At 54.9% G+C, this 17,243-nt stretch overlaps 1 protein-coding gene across 3 annotated transcripts in view; it reads left to right on the plus strand.

The window, feature by feature from the left end:
- TRIP4 (thyroid hormone receptor interactor 4) overlaps nt 1–8,137 on the plus strand; it is a 59,081-nt gene extending 50,944 nt beyond the window's left edge. For all 3 annotated transcript variants that reach the window (XM_050967435.1, XM_050967437.1, XM_050967436.1), the window contains one exon: nt 3,376–8,137. In XM_050967435.1, coding sequence (XP_050823392.1) covers nt 3,376–3,443 — 68 coding nt within the window. In that variant the 3' untranslated portion in view covers nt 3,444–8,137. The remainder of the gene's footprint in view (nt 1–3,375) is intronic.
- Nucleotides 8,138–17,243: the final 9,106 nt, after the last annotated feature.

The raw sequence follows: 17,243 nt of genomic DNA on the forward strand, positions 1-17,243 counted from the left end.
CGCGTAGTGTAGACCAGGCCTAAGTTTGTAGCTCCACTGCTGTTCTTACTCTGTGAGGAACCCTCCATTCTGTAACATGCTGGTCTGACGTGTGGGGCTACTTGGCAGTCTGGCCACTCTGAGCTCACAACTGCTGAGATGTGTGGTGGCTTATCACGCTTTACTTTCAGCCAGAGGGGACTCTAGGGCTGTGACAGTTCTGTTAGATGTGGCCTGTCACCAGAAGGAGAATGAGGGCAGTGGAGATTCCCTGCAGCAGTAGATCCTCCCGGGCCATGGCCACTCCATGGTTTTACCTTGCTTCTGGCTCCCATGATTGCTGCAAACCCTGGCAGAGGAGACCTGCATGCTGCTTACTGCAATCAGCTGCTCACACCTTTTTGCAAATCCCTTTTTGCAGAGAAGTCTGTGCATCCTTATTCCTGGAAAGCTTCAGCTGAAGTGTAGACTGTAGCAGAGGACTGGCTGGACAGCCAGACTTAGCCCAGAACCTGGGCCAAAGGAGGGGAGGCCAATTTCAGGGAGATTTAGGAGGACCTGAGAGAGAGGCAGGAGGAGGAAGCCTCTGGGATTTGATTCCGCCCATTATCCGTGGGAGGTTCTGAGCAAATCTGCCAGGTATGAACAAGAACCTCTCGTGGTAGCTGTACATGTAGGTTCTCGCTGCTTTGGTGCTGGAATTAGTAGGCCAGTTAGCCCAAGACACCATTGTTCCTTGGGCAGGCCCAGGGTTTGTCTCTGGGGCGAGGGGCACTTCCCCAACCACTCCAGCACAACCCCCTTGCTGTGTTTTGGAGCTAGCCGTGAAATGTTAATAGCTAAACACATGGAAATGCATGCGACTGCCCCGGCCCTAGAGAGCCGTCACTGCTGAGGTGTAGCTCAGCTGCAGTGGCACAGCTCTTCCAGTGGGAGACACAGCCAGCCGTGTATGGTCCCATTTCCCAGTGGACATGCTCTTGTTGCCTGGAACAGTATCATACGTGTCCTGGGATGGTACCTTGATTAAGCCCAAGAAGAGAGATGGAGTAACCCAGAGAGCGGAGCGCATGCCGGCTCTGGCTCCTTGGCCTGTTACTGGCCCCTCTCCCACTGCAGTTCTGCCTGTTGTGGTCCCAGCACTCCAGGGCAGGGTTCGTTTCTTTGCTCTGAAGGGCTCTCACATCTGCAGTTGCCATTTGACCAGGTAACTGCCCTTTATCTACCAGTCTTCAATAGCACCTGTCCTAGGCAGAAGCCCTGAGCTGCACGCAGACGCAGACAGGCTGGTAGAACTGCCTGACATCTCTGTGCTGCTTAGAGCTCCCTCCACAGGTAGCTGTAAGCACCTGCGCCTTTGTGCAGCGCCTCTGAACCACAGCGGGAATGCTCAGTTCTGCCAGCCAGAGCTCCACCGGGACAGCAGCTTGTGTCTGTGGGCAGAGGGAGCTGACCCCACGCATGGAGCTAATGAGTTACTGCTGGTTATGGATGAGCGTGTTTAAAGTCAACTCGTGCTGTAACAGAGCTGAGATCAGTGCAGGCTGCTTCCTCCTGACGAATGGCTCTGTCTGTGGAGCAATGATCAGGGGCTCTGCAGCACATTGATTAAGGAATACAAATGGCAGCAGAGAATATGTACAGCAGCTATAAAAGCCAAAGACAAGCTCTGTATTTGCAAAGGGTGGGACCTGCCACCATGCAGAACCCTGCGGGGCGGGGTTATCACTTCACAAGGTGAGATGAGTGTTAGTGCGAGAGGTGGTGCAGTCCTGGGACCAGGGAGGAGGGGGCCTGGCGTAGCATGGCCTTGTTCGGTGGAGCTGTTGTCGCCCAGCATTGAAGCTGGCTGTTCAGCAGGGGGAAGCAATGCTCGTTCGGAGGAGCCAGCCAGTGCTAGGGAGCGAGAGAGCAATTGCCATTCAGGCTGGGGTGATGTCGTGCATCCTTCATCAATCTGACAGGGATCAAAGAACATATGTAGAGCCAGCAACCCCATGGCCCTCTCTGAAGTGAGCACGGCAGCTTGGGAGGATCCCTGCTTCTCTCGCGCTGGTGCGTGGTGGGCGGGCGGGGGACGGAGCTGAGTGCGCCTCTCACAGAAGGCTCTGGCAGAGATTGAGACCATATGGGATTATCCTAACTGCTGGTGGTCCCCTAGTTCGTAGAAGGGTCTCAGAGCACTGCCTTGGGCAGGACTGTCAGTGTGGTGTGTGATGACGTCCCGACCCATTTGTGTATCACCGTAAATTTGCAGTGGGCACCTTCCCCTCACCTCCAAACAAGGGCCTCCAGGGCGGGAGGGAAACCAGCCCTTGGTTTGTGTCCTAACAGGGACAGGTGCCACATGCATTGCTTTGCAGAGAGTGGATGCAGTTCAGGGAAGACATAGAGTGAAAGTAAGGAGAAAGGGGGGCTGGGCATGTCCCCGGGAGGCAAACATTGGCCCCTGCATGCTGGGCTCCAGCTTGCTCCCTCCCAGTGCCTCTGCATGAGCCCTTGGCCTGAACAGAGTTTGTGCTTCAGTTACTGGATCAGGTTTGTTGATGTCCTGCCCTTGCCTCCGTGCTGGGGAAGGGAAGCTGGAAGCACTGTGCGTGGCAGGCGGGGAATCTTGGTAGAGTCTCTGTCAGGGCCACCGCCTGTCTGCTAGCAAAGCCCAAGGAAGGCAGTGTTGGCTCTGGGTCCAGCTGCTGCCCGCAGGGTGCAGCTGGCTGTGAGCCTGCTTGTTCACAGTTGCTGGCCCCCTCTGCTCCTAGGAGGGAGGTGGGGGTTGCCAGAGATGTGCTTCCCATTAGTCTATTCTGGCTGCAGCCCAGAGAGGCCCCCTTGGCTGGGCTTTACACTTGGGAGCCCTGCAGGCTTCAAACTCTGACCTCTCCCACATGGCAGTAGGGCAGGCATGCAGGGCTGCAGCCTGCTCTGCTCTGCTTCTTCAGGTCACTGCCCTCATTCAGCAGGGGCCCTGCTCTGACCGCTGGGCCACAGGGCCAGCACGCAGGGATGTCTCTCCTGCACAGTGTTTGGAGAAGGTACCTGTGTACGAGTGTTTCCTTAAAACATGTCATGTCACACACCAGTGAGCAGAACGATCTGTTTCCTCCCAGCAGCGGCAGGAGCAGTGAATGTTAATTTCCTCTCCTCTTTGCTGAAGCCCCACCCATGATTTCTTTTCTGCATGGTGCACAGTGCCTCCCCGCTCTCTGTGTCACGCCTGCAGAGCGAACGGAGGAGTTTGGAAATGCCTGGCTCCTGAAGCAGGATAATTGAATGTGACAGGAACACACTAACTAGGAGACCTCACTGCCTTCAGCTGATTTGCATTGCAAATGACGCTTAAAAATAAAGTGGTGAGATGTTTTGTTGGTTTTTTCCCCTTTCTCCCCCCCGCTCCAGGGAAACTGGATTCAAAGATTCATCAGGGAGCAAGGAAGGGGTTAATGAAGCAGAAGGCGATTGTTTGAGCTCCTCACCCACCAGGAGCCCAGCCCAGCTGCTCTTCCTGAGGCCTTTGGGACAGCATGGAGGTGGAAGGTTCTGAAAGGCAGGTGCTTCCAGGGGTACTGAGAGCATTGTTAAAATATCTGACTATTGTATTCTGAAACCATTAAACGCGGAGAGCTTTGTGCCTCACTCTCTACAGGCACAGAGCCCAGCCAGTCTTGCAGCTGGGAGTTTCCTGTGTCTTAAAAGACCTCTGGTGCTTTGGCTGCAGAGGCTGGTCTGATGGCAAGCTCAATGGAGTGCTGGCATCTGGCTCCGTCTGCTGGGGCACGGCACTCAAAGCACGCCCCAGACTGGGTCAGAGGATTTGGAAACAGGCCAACGCCAGCCAGCAGCTCCTTGTTGTCCAGCAGGTCCGAGCTGGTTCAGCCCTGGTGGTGTCAGTATCCTCTCCCTGGGCAGCTAGAGGAAGAGAAATTGTGACTCCATGTCCGTTGGCCAGAGCGGGTCAGGCACATCGCAGCACCAGGCTCACGGGAGTTGTGCTGCAGCTGCTCACAGAGCTGCTTTGGCAGCAGTTCCTGCTGGAGCCGCCTTGGCATGCAGTGTGCTCTGTTATAGCAGGAGACATACCGGTGAAAAAAGCTGAATGTTATAAAGCTGGGCCGGGCCCCATCCCTGCCTCTGCAGAGTGCAGGCCGGAGGGGAAAGGTGAACTCAGCGCTTTGCCCCCTCTTTCTCAGAGCTTTATGTGCGAGGCTGTTTCCCTGAGTGGTTAGTAGCAGCTCTTGGCGTCTCCAGCAGCTGGGCAGGCTTCAGTCTGGGCTCCGTTTTTATTCCAACCAGCTGCCTGCCCATGAGAGCTGGCTCCCCTCCAGTAGCTGTGCACGTGACTTGGAAAAAAAACCGCCTCCTGTGTTAGGAATCAGATTGATTTCCCCTGTCTTTAATCCTTCACATTCAGCATCTCTGTGCAGTGACATGCCTGTGTGCGTTGGTGCTCACTGGGCTGTGTGCCTGCCGTGCTGCGTCGCTCCAGGCGCCAGTTCGACACGGCCTAAGCGTTACTGATTCCCAGCCGAACCCACCCCGCCCCCTCCCTCACGTTCTAACCCAGAGCGATGTCACTTTGCACCGCCACGCCGTGCAGAGCAGCAGATCACCCGAGAGGCGCACCAGAGCCCCAAGGTTAGATGCTCTCAGTTCATTATGCAGATAATGGTTAAGTTGCCCTGACCCTGCTGCCCTCTTTGTCTATCACCACAACACACTGGGAGCCAGGAGGGCTTGGAGCATTCTCAGCAGAAGGCCCAGTGCATCACTTCATTATTCTGGAGGTGAGCAGCCGGAGCCATAGGCGTTCTCAGCTAGAAGGGAATTAACTCAGGCGACATGCAAATGCCATCCTCAGCCTCGGTGCCATATCCTGGCTCATCCTTTGCTCGGTTTGTGTCTTGTGTGTCACACTGTCTCTGAGCGATATGGATTCGAGTACATGTAGATCTCAGCCAGGCTGTCCCAGCTCTGCTCTGCCTGGAGCTGGCTCTGAGTTTACTGCAGGGAAGCTGCCATTCCCTAGGACAAGGAGAAACGGGGGTAGGGGGTTCTCCCTTCCTTCCTCTTCTGGTCCTGCCCAGTCTGTAAAATTCCCCCTTCCCAAAATGGCCTTGCTCACCTACTGGTAAAATTCCCTCCAGCTGGACTTTGGCCCCAGGCCCTTCCCCCTTACCTGGCAGCCCTGCACCCTCATGTTAATTGCTTTTTGGTAACTGTTTCTCCTCCAGTGGCAGCTATGGCCTCCACTCCAGTCAGGGCCCTGGTCTGCTGGGTGCTGCCCAAACCTCACCTGCTGCCTGCCCCAAAGTATCTGTGCTCTAAGACTAAGCCAAACATCTCCAGCGACTGCAGAGATCTGAGCTGGAGGCAGAGCAGGGGATCGGAGGAGTTGAGAGGCAGTTGCTCCATAGTGATTGGGGATAGACAACTGCTGGGGCTGGGAAAGGAGGAGAGACTCACCTGTGCTGGCTGAGATACAGGCTGCTCTGGTGCCAGATGCAGGAGCTCTGGGGCCCTGCAGCCCCCTGTGCTGGCTCTGTGGGTGTAGGTGGTTAATACAGCTCTCACCAGGTGGTGTGGTGCTTCTGGAACAGACCTAGGCCAGCCCCCAATGGGGACCTGCTGGGCAGATCAGGCCTTGGTGAAGCACTTTGGGAGACTATTCGGGGCTGCAGGATTACTCCATAGGGAGCAGCAGAGCAGGCCCCACTGCTGCTCTAGCTTATGCTGCTGCCCACTGTGTTTGCCATTTGTGCGTCCTTGAGTCTAGCGCTAAGGGTGGCAAATTGCCTCCTGGCTGGCTGTGCTGGGCTCTGGGCTCTGGCCCCTGTCCCTGGCTCTAACTTGGGCAGGCCATGTGGTCTCTGGGTGCCTCTGCTTTCCTGTTTGTAAAGTGGGGCTAGTGCCCCATTCACAGACTTAAGGTCAGAAGGAACCATTATGATCATCTAGTCTGACCTCCTGTACAATGCAGGCCACAGAATCTCACCCATCCACTTCTATAACAAACCCCTAACCTATGTCTGAGTTACTGAAGTCCTCAAATTGTGGTTTGAAGACCTCAAGCTGCAGAGGATCCTCCAGCAAGTGACCCGTGCCCCATGCTGCAGAGGAAAGCGAAAAACCTCCAGGGCCTCTGCCAATCTGCCCTGGAGGAAAATTCCTTCATGACCCCAAATATGGCAATCATCTAAACCCTGAGCATGTGGGCAAGACTCCCCAGCCAGCACCCAGGAAAGAATTCTCTGTAGTAACTCAAACCCCATCCCATCTCACATCCCATCACAGACCACTGGGCATATTTACCTGCTAATAATCAAAGATCAATTAATTGCCAAAATTAGACTATCCCATCATACCATCCCCTCCATAAACTTATCAAGTTTAATCTTGAAGCCAGATATATCTTTTGCCCCCACTACTCCCCTTGGAAGGCTGTTCCAGAACTTCAGTCCTCTAATAGTTAGAAACCTTCGTCTAATTTCAAGTCTAAACTTCCTAGTGTCCAGCTTGTATCCATTTGTTCTTGTGTCCACATTGGTACTGAGCTTAAATAATTCCTCTCCCTCCCTGATATTTATCCCTCAGATATATTTGGGTGTGGGAAGGCTCAGTGGGCCAGCAAGGGGTTTCACAAACCAAGGGGAGCCTGCCTGCCTTCCAGCCTGTGGCCCCAGCTGCACTAGAGTAGGGATGGGCATGGGCTGCAGTTCTGGGGTGCAGTGTGGACAGGCTGGTTTGCACCCCATGAAGCTCTGAGCTCCCCAAGGCACTGACAGGGGCCAGCTTGTGTCCAGGGTGGGCATGGGGCCCTTGCCTTGGGCCTCAGACTGTGCTGGCCTCCTAACCATCCCTTGGGCATGTCCAGAATGGGTTGATACTGCAGCTGTGTTGGGATTGGCTGTCAGGCTTGGCCTGGCCCCTGCTCACCCACTGTCTGGGTCTGCGGACTTGGCTAATGTGCCCAGTTACACCCCCAGGCATCCCATAGCAAGAATCTGACCTGCCCCTGCCCCGCTATTGCCCTACTGGGCTGTGCACACTCCTCCAGGAGGCAGTGCTCTGCCCTGATTCCTCCACCCCTGACTGGGTGAGCACCTGGTCCCATCTGTACTTCACCAGAGTCTCACACAACCTCCACTAGCACAACGCCCGCAGCCGAGCACAGCACAGCCTGCCTGCCCATCCCCCGCTCCTTGGTGAGGGCAGAAAGGGAGGCAAGACTGGCACAAGGTTTGCGGGCACTGCCTGGGGGTGCGGTGCTGCTCATGGTGCTTCCGTGCAAGCAGCCTAGTTTCTTGCTCCCATCCGGTACCCCCAGCCCTGGCTCCTGAGCGGTGGCTGAATTTCGGTGTGGAAGGAAGTGAGCCTTGTCTAGGTGTGTAATGTACATGCAGGCCACCCCACCCAGCCCTAGTGCAGGAAGTTAGAGCCGAGCTGGGCACTATGACTGCAAAGGCTGAAAGATACTCGGGGAATGGAGCCAAGATTCCCAGCCCTTCCCAAGGCCCCTCTCAGTGTGTATTAGATGCTAGCCCCCTATCTCCCCATACATACAGAGCCGTGTGTCACCAGCAGCCTGTTCTCACACAGCTCCCCTGGGGCCATGGGAGATCCAGGTGAGACTCACCCCTTGGGGCCAGCTTCTGCTCTGAGTGCCCCCAGCCTGAAGCCAGCAGAGGCAGTGGAACAAATCCGAGCAGGACATGGAGAGTTCCTTGGATCTCTTCCTGGATTTGCTCGCCTTAGTCACAGCCCTACATTGCCCCAGGGAGCTGGGCTAACTCGGTGATCAGGGTCTTTCCTTCTCCAGGACTGAATTCTCCTTATCTCCCTCCTGCACCCACTCCCCTGGCTGCCATCTCCTCCCTCCCTCATCCCTTCTCCAGTCTCAGCCATGCAAGAGCCTTCTCCTCTGCTGCTCTCCGGGGCAGTCTCCTTGAGCGCGCAGCCTTACTGGCTCTCCCCCTTGTTTCAAATCTGCCTTGGTAGGCAGCACTCACTTCCTCTCAGAGTCCCTCCCACAAGTTAATTTATTCATGATGTCATTCATTTCCCCATGTTTTACACTGCACATGATCTTGTCTAAAGCCAGCGTGGCTCCAGTTTGTGTGAATGACCCTGAAGAGAATAAAGTGCCTTTGCCGCCTTTATGTTACTGGAGGTGTTGTGGGAGTTGTAGTGCACTAGCATTTAGACAACCCCAGCTGGGCTCAGCGACTCCATGTGCCAGAGCCTCCCTGGCCTCAAATGTTTACACTCTCAAGAGACGGTGAGAGGAACATGCCCAGAAATGGGAGGTGACATGTCTAAGATCACACAGGAGCTCAGTGGCAGAGCTCAAGTAGGCTATAGGTCACATGACTCCTGGTCCACTGACCTACCCACTAGACCGTGCTGCCTCTAACTCCTTATTGGGATTCCAGTGGTGCCCAGATACCTGCCTGGCCTCTGGGCCCCACTGTTATCTCATAGCCAAAGAGACTAGCTCCCGGCTGGGTGGCAGCTTTCTGAGACCGCATAGGCTGCTTGCCCGGTCTTATTTAATTGACCAGCTACTGTGCTATTGCAATCCATGCAACCTCTCTGAGCTGGCGCGTGCCCATTTCCTGCCGCCACAGTCCCCCACCCCATTGGCCTTCAACATTACAAGCCAGTGCTTCAGAGAGGGGGTTGGGGGTGAAAGGCCAAGCCAAAGTGAGAGGGAGCAGATATCAGGCACTGCTGAGCTGTGGCCCGGCCCCACCCCCGGTAAGAAACACCCGAGACGAAAAGATCAAGGAGCCCCTGTGATGCGAAATTAACTCAAGGCACTAGACTTGACTCCCTGGAGCTGGTGAGACCGTGGGAGGCACAGTCCACTAACAACCCCTTGCTCTTCTAGCGCTTTCCATCTGTAGAGTTCAAACTGCTTTACAGATGGGGAAACTGAAGCACAGAGCAGTAAAGTGGCTTGCCCAGGTTCACCCAGCGGCCTAATGCAACAGCCAGGAGCTGAACCCTGGCCAGGGCGCTACCCACTAAACCACATTGTCCTTGTGGCTGCTAGCAGTCGCTGTTGAAGTGCTGCCTTGTGCACGGTGCTGCGTAAGATGTAGAAGAGGGACCAGGCTTTCCCTCAAAGCTTACAGGCTCCACAGATGGCCAGCACAAAATACATTGAGGGAGAAGGGCTCCCTGGCGTGAGAAGGGGCTGCAGCAGGGAAGGCGATGCTCCAAAACTTTGGCAAGCTGAAGTACTAGCAACCAGAGCAGAGAGAGAGAGAGGCCTAAGGCCATCTACTTCCCTTGTTTGTATCATGCTGCTGACCTCCACTTCCTTGCACCTGAGCTGTGGGGGACAGCTGGGAAGGAAAGCGTTCCTTCCCCCCATCCTTGGGGCCACTGGCCCAGACCTCAAGTGAGCGTGCAGCTCAGCTGTGCCAGGACAGACTCACTCTGGGTCGTTCAGGAGCCCAAAGAGCGTGGGAAATTTTCCTTCCCAGCTGTCCCCCAGTGGTCCTGTGGTGAGTCTAGGCTGGGGCTCACTCTTGGAGAACTCGGCCATGGTGTGTGTGGAGCCCTTGGGGGACTGGCCATGTTTGACCAGACACGTCAGGGAGGGGTGAGTCCCCTCCTCAAGGGAAAGCAGGCCGGTCCCCTGGGCTGGCACTGAGCCCCCAGGTATTGCACCCATGGGGCATCAGCACACATGGGCTATGCAGTACTCCATGGCTTGGACTAGAGCAGAGAAGGGGCCTTCTGTTTGAGCCAGACACACAGTCCACCAACCTGCACAGCTTTCACTCCTCTGGCTGCTCCCCACCCACCCACCACAAGCCATCCTGCACTTTGCCAGCACTGAAAGTGCATTGGAGAGGACCCCGTAGATCTAGCAGGCCTTTGAATGGAGCCTTGGCACCACAAATGTCACCCCCCGAGTGCTCTGCCCTTACCCGGCCTGCACGTTTAAAATCTCCCTGCACTCATCTCCTTGATCTTGTTTCTGGGGCCCTGAGTGGGCCTTTTGCAGGCCCGCTGCACCCTGTCACCACAGTGCCCATGGTTCCATTTCTCAGTTTTGCCCAGGGTACCCACTGTTGAGCAAAACACACATGAAGAAAAGAGGCATTGCTACATACACACAGTTGCAGGCCATGTGTCGGCCAGCTGAGGGGGCCTGGCCCAACGGGGCCTTGCACTGCAGTGCCCTCTCCACAAGGCTGCTGTCCCGGCTCAGTGTATAAACTGAAGGTGTTGGCATCACAGCTGTCAGTCCAGCCTATCTGCCAGGGAGATGGGCGCTCTGAGTGCCGCCTACCTGCTCTGAGTCGAAGCACCCGCATCCTGGCTGGAGCTGGCAGGTCTCCTTGGCGAGCGGATGAATCTGAGGAGAGGCCAAGGATGATGAATCCACTTCACAGCGGTGAATGAAGCCAGCTCTGGGAGTGCCCCTGTGTGCACAGGATCATGCAGGGCTCAGCGAGAACGGGCAGTGCTGTCTGCTCCCATTGGCATCCCTGTCACCCCCAGGATCCAGCCTGCAGCACAGCTCCACGGGAGGCAACTGTACGAGAGCAGAACAACACAGCTGCAGGGGAAGAGCAGCGAGACTGCACGTCTCACCTGGTGCCTACCGCAGCAGAGCCAGGTGTGTGGGGGTGTCCATGTGAGTCTATCAGCACGTCTCTGTCCTCTCTGGGTCTGGCTGTGTGGCCCTACCTGCCTGCAAGTAAGCGTGTGTCACTTTCTCCCAAATGCGCATGTGTCTGTAGATCTGTGACAGGCTCTGCTTGCTTCTGGGTGGGTTCATTTTTGTGTGGCCAGGTTGTTAGCCTGACTCAGTACCGTGCCAGGAGGCCTGGTGGGGGTAGCTGTTAGCCAAGCTCCTGCTCTCCACCTTGTCTGGCCTGCGTGGCCCTACCAGGAGTTATACCTCCAGTTGCATAGGGTCTCAGAGCACACAAGCCATACCGTAGCAAGATGGAGTCCCTGGGGAAAGGCTCTGTCACTGTGTCTGGGCTGCATCACACGGCTCAGCATGCTGTAGCCTCTGGAAGACAGAGGCGGCTCTGGTGGTTTGGCCAGGTCATGTGGTGGATGCACAAAGGGCGTCTTACAGTACATCCCACCTGGAGGGGAGAGATAGTGACTCAGTGACGATGGCAAAGCCTGCTGCTACGTGCTCCAGGAATTAATGTGGGGCAGTTCTCTGGCCTCTGTTATACGGGGGAGCACAATAGTCCCTTCCAGCCTTGGAATCTGGGAATATGCTCCTTAGGATGGAGTCAGCTTGTTCTGGGAGAACTGGGTTGCCCAAGTGCCACACCCCATGTGTGTCTGCCCCTAAAAGTGTGTGTCTGCCTCTGTCTGCCCAGGTGAGTGTCTCTGCCTGTGTGCACGTCTCTCTCTCTCAGTCTTTGCATGTCTCTGGCTGAAGTGGTTCAGAATGACCGGTTTTGCCCCAGGGTGCTGGTGCATGGAGCGCAGCCTGATGGGTGACTGGCTCACCCCCAAGGTGGGCACTGCATGCAGGGCCTTGGAGGACCTGTCCCTGGGCCTTTCTAGGGCTGCAGCTGGAGCCACTGATGGAGCAGGAGGGGGACCAGCCTGGCCTGGGAGCCTGGGGAGAGAGTGCACAGCCCCCCCAGCTGTCTGCGCCCCATGCCTTGCTGCTGGCCTAGCACTCGCTTTCCTCTCCACCTGTTCAGGGACCCTTTATCGCTAGTGCTGCTGTGAGAGCACGAGCAAGCCCCGCTGTCACCACATCCTGGGAGAAAACGAGCTGAGCAGGGGAGGTTTGCAGATAAGCCTATAAATTACTCCTGCTGCATGCACGGCTGCAGGTGCTTACTCGGCAGCTCTGATCTCGCTGGCCCTGCTGAGATCCCCCCTTCCCTCCTGCTAGGTCACCTCACTCTACTGCGCACTCTGACAGCTAGTGATTGTTCTCAGCCCCGGCACTGCGCTGCCTTTCTCCGGGGCCTGGGTTTGAGCAGGAGCCCGCCAGGCTGCTCTTTTCCCAGCAGCAGCTCCCCCTGCTCTGCCAGCGCGAACCCAGCCACCCTTCCCACCGTCTGCTCGCCCTCCCAGAAGTGTCAGTGCGGCACTAAGCTCTGCCTGCCCCAGCGATGGGCACGGGACTGGGGCAGGGCACTGGCTGGCACGGCCCAGGACTTAGTCTGGGAAGGGTGGGAGGCTCTGGCTTAGAACGGGTGGTGGTCCAGGGAGAAAGTGCTGTCATAGCTCATGTGTTCTGCACCAAATAGCCCATTAAAAACATGGTTTGGGGGCTGGGCCAGTGGCCCCAAGGATGGGGGAGAAGGAACGCTTGGCATCTCAGCCCCATGCTCCTACCGTGTGGCTGTCCCCCAGTGAGCCTCCCAGCCTGCGAAGAGAGTCTTGGGGATAGGAGCTCACACTAGCACACTCAGAATAGCTCTGTGCACTTAGCAGCAGCAGTCGCGGCTCAGGCATGTCACCCAAGCTCAGAGCCAGTGGATAGGGTGGGCTTAAGCTCAGGGGACTAGCCTGAGCCTCTGCCTCAGCTGCTGCTGTTACTGCTCTAGCGTGAGCCCTGCTGGTGCGAGTCTGGGCTGGCAGACCCCAAGTGAGCATGCAGCTCAGCTGTGCCAGGACAGACCCACTCCTGTATGCGATGTTCCGTTGTCCTGGGAGCCTCTTCGGGACACTTGCCATAGCTGGCTTTGCATTTCATCCGGCCAGCACGTGGGAGGCCGGTTGGGTGGTGGGCTCAGCACATTAACGAGCAAGATCTGCCCTGAAATGGGCAGTGTTGACTTTTAAGAAGTGGCCTTTATATTTCTGAGCTAACACTCCCCTGAGATGTGTAGGGGGGAGGGAGCGTGTGTGACTTTCATTAAAAGAAACAAAATTACATTCCAGTTTCGATTCGCAGGCACCTTTCGAGCACGGCGCAATGCAGCGTTGCCTCTGCAAGTCTGCACACAGGTCAGTGCAGCCCATCCCCCAGGCTCATCCGAGGCACCCACTGGCATTACACAAGGGATGGATTTGTCCCAGTAACTCTGAGAGGTGTGACTGGATCCCAATCATCTCAATGGGATTTTGTTGACTCTGAGGCCTAATGATGAGAACTGAATGGACTGTCAGTTATTTCACTGCTGATCATTTTAGCAGTAACATCCACCCCAATCCCACCCCAGGGTTACGAGAGCAGTGCCTGGCCTGAGTCCTGCCTTGCTAGGACCCATCCTCCCCTGGCCTGCATTCCTGATGGGCGTGAACCAGCCTGGGGGAGGGGTGCGTTGGGAGGACAAGGTAGTTGAGGAGGAGGAGCTAGCCCTGCATGAGAGCACGAGGCCAGCGGCCACCTGGAGAAAGGGCTAGGGAAAGGCTGGGGAGCTGTGCAGAATTTGGTTCTGATTGGACCTGAGCAGCTCAGCTCCTGCTGCCCAGCCAGATTCCCCCTAGGCACTGAGCTGAGTGGGGCTGTTGCACTACTTAATGCCAAGCACAGGTGGCTGCAAACAGCTGGCCCCAGGGCAGTGCACCAGCTGGAGCTGGCTGCTTCACCTGCACAGGGGACAGAGAAGGCTGAGGGGGCCTTGACCGTTCGGAATGGGAGCAACCCACTAGAGCCAGCTCCTCTCCCGGGAGCAGGTGCCAGCACCCAGAGAGCAAAGCCAGGCCCAGTGACTGTGGACGGAAAATGCCTCGCTGACTGAACAACCACTTCCACCAGAAAATGGCCGTTATCATTTAAAGTTTGGGGAGGGGGGAAGAAAAATCAAGCCCCCAGCCCATGACAAACCCCCCTATTCAGAAACCAGAGCAGAAGGGTGTTGTTCTGGGGGGAGTTCCCCAGCGCACACGTGGGCCTAGCTGTAGCAGAGCCTATGCGTGCCGCCCCCTTATCCTCTGTTCACCACACATCAGCCTTGGGAAGGGGACTAATTAACTCAATAGGCCACACTAGGATGGAATGAGGCTGGATAAGCAACCCCTGCCTGGAGATGGAGCCCAGCTAAGAAGAAGTAGGTGGGGCTACAATAAAGCCAGGGAGAGGAAAGCAGAAGGGGCTGCAGCATGGAGGCCTGCAGCCAGTCTCTGGCTGTAGAAAGGGCGAGGAGGAGAGGTGATGTGTGGCCCTGGCAGAAGGTCATACCCAAAGGAGGATAATGGCAAAGAACCTGCTAGAAGTGAAGTAGGAGTAGCCGGGGGAACAGCAGCCAGGTTTGGGACCATGGCTGCAGGTTGTTGGGTCCCTAGGCTGGAACCTGGAGTAGAGGCTGGGCCCAGGTTCCCCTACCAGTCAGTGGGGAAGTGGTGCAGATCAGACAGTGGAGCAGCAGACTGCCTAGGACAGTCGTCCAGTGGGGCTTTGCAATCCTGGAAGGGGAGGATAAGGGTGACCTGGGAGGAGGGCCAAGCTGCAGAGAAAAGGCAGCAGGGTATGCAAATGAGCAGCAGCAGGGCACGTTGGACATGAGTGGAGCCAATCCCTGGAGCAACCAGGAGGAGGTGACTGCGGTGAGTGGGACCTTAGGACACCCTCCAATGAGTGTGTATGTGATGCACCATGTAGACTCATAGACTTTAAGGTCAGAAGGGACCATTATGATCATCTAGTCTGACCTGCACAATGCAGGCCACAGAATCTCACCCATCCACTTCTATAACAAACCCCTAACCTATGTCTGAGTTATTGAAGTCCTCAAATATACCATGTCTACGCTTCCCCCTATGCACAAGGCTTGTGACCCCATCACAGGTGGCTCTCAGGCCGCTCTGACCAGCTTTGTTCACAAACCCAGGCTGCTGTCACTAGCCCCTCATTAGCTTCTGACTCCTGGGATGCAGCACTATCCAAATGTAATGCTTCATATAAGCGCTGGACAAAAGCAACCAGAACTCATTGGTGATGTACCTCCCCTTTACCCTCTAGTGCCTTTGGCACATGGATCAAAAAGCACTGACCCAACTGTCACAGCTCCCCACGGGGATGAGTGAGTTATTATCCCATGTTACATATGGGGAAACTGTGTCAGAGGCAGCTGAAGTGACTTGCCCAAGGTCACCCAGCAAGTCACTAGCAAAGCTGTCCTGACTCCCTGTTCTAACCACCACCCATTACTGCCTCTCATGGAATTCTCCAAGTAGAATTGTTTGCTGGGGTGATATCGCCCTTCTCAGTGATCAGACAGGACCAGCTTTGAAAATGCAGCCCTTCTGTCTGGCCTGCCCCCTTCTGGGCCAAAAGCCACCTGCCAGCGACTGTCCCCCGGGGTGTTTAATCTGCCAGCCCAGAGATCCTGGCTTATGCTCCCTCTGCATGAAACTCACTCAAACAGGGAATTAATCCAGCTGCCTCATGCCCCAGCCAGGTGGCAGCAGTGGGTTACCTCTTAGCAGCTGAATCGGGCACAGCTCTGGCTCTTTACAATCCCCATCGAAAGATCTCGGTCTTTCACTGCCCTCCCCTCCCCCCCCCGCAACCTGTTTTGTCTGAGTAATGGGCATACTTGTTTGCTGCTGGTTCCCCATCAAGTTTCCTTGGGGCAGTAAAGGGAAGAGGTAGGTGTGTGTGTGTGCGCGCGCATGGGCGCCTGGGCTTCCTTTGATATTATACAAACACCTTAGGGCAGCCCCTTTGCGCTGCACAAGATCTGCAGGAGCCTTTTCCCCTGCTAGCCCTGCTCAGTACCAGCAATGTAGCTGGTTGGACCTTTCACTATGTACTTGACTTGTAACAGTGACGACATCCTTCGCTCTGCACTTTGCAAACTCAGTGAGAAAACCTCAATTGTGCATGCTGAGTATGGGATGTAGGGTTGCCAACTCTGAATGAAGCTATTCTGGGAGACTTTTTTCCCCCAACATGATGTAATGTAATTTTCTTAAAGTATCCTATTAAAATCTCCTGGACTGCTTTCAGCAGTCACTGGGAGATCAATGCAGATTCCGAGGGACTCCAGGCCAATCCTGGAAGTTTGGCAACCATAGGTTTGACCCATCCCCAGCAGCCAAAGCTCATGAGATTGGCTTAAAAACCATGAGACTGTAAACAGTAAAATGTTTGTGGTGTTTTTCATTGACATGAGGGGGTCCTGGTCTTCAGAGTTCACACTCTGAAGCTTTTCTCTGCAACCATGAAAGTTACTTTTTCCTTTCCGTGCAAGTTATGATTCTCATGGAATCCCATGATTCCATGAGAATCATCATTCGTTGCATCCAAAGAAGTGGGCTGTAGCCCACAAAAGCTTATGCTCAAATAAATTTGTTAGTCTCCAAGGTGCCACAAGTACTCCTGTTCTTTTTGCGGATACAGACTAACATGGCTGCTACTCTGAAACATGGAATCCCATGACTCCAAGAGCTGGGGCTATAAGAAACACAACACATATTAGGAGACTTATGAGAGTTGGAAACATGTGATTTCTAAGGGCTTATACAACAGTGAAAGTCAAGCCAGTTTCCTCTGTAGCAAGGAAGCACCAAATCTTGCCTTCCCAGGCTCAGTGGCAGGACACATTTTAAAAAGGTTGCAAGAATTATTTTTATAATAGAGAAAGTGTCAGGGGTATTTTTTCACCCCACTCGCTTCACATTCACTAACAGCAGAACCCTTTTGCTTGGGCAATGCATTCCCCTTGGAGCAGAGACCAAGCCAGGATGACTAACACCAAAAGGGGAAAGTTTCAGAAAGTTATGAGTGGTGGAAAACAGAGGTTAAAATGGAAACTGCTATGTGACCTTAACTACAGCAGTTAACATGGATTTAAAAAAAAAACTGGAATATATTATGATGTATAATTTAATAGCAGGAAGTTATGAGGTTGCTCAGGTTACAGAAATGCCAAAGTTAAGGCTGCATATTCAACCTTAACTCTATCCCATATGTGTATGCATCACACTGCAGGCTAATTACATGGTCTGTTTCCCAAATAATACAATGTAAAGTCACACCAGCTTTTCCACACCGTTCCATAAGTGTGTAACTTCCTGCAAGGTCGTTCCCATTGTCTTGTAGTGTCTCTCAGTTCTTCGTATTCCTTTGGCGCTTTACACATTAAGTTCCCCTGTGAGTGGGTTCATCACCCCAGCTCTGGCCCCTTTACTAGGTCAGAGGACCGAACAGCACAGAGGGCCCATAAAAGCCCTGGCTCTAGCAGAAGGAGGATTGCTGTGGTGCAGGCCCTGGGGATCACAGGGGACCCCTTCCCAAGCTCTAGCATGTTGGGAGTAGCACTGCATCATGCAGGGCTGTGGAGACGCAAAGCAGTCCTGGGGCCTACAGGGAA

This window comes from Gopherus flavomarginatus, chromosome 9 (genome assembly GCF_025201925.1).
Source record: "Gopherus flavomarginatus isolate rGopFla2 chromosome 9, rGopFla2.mat.asm, whole genome shotgun sequence".
NCBI classification, from domain to species: domain Eukaryota; kingdom Metazoa; phylum Chordata; order Testudines; family Testudinidae; genus Gopherus; species Gopherus flavomarginatus.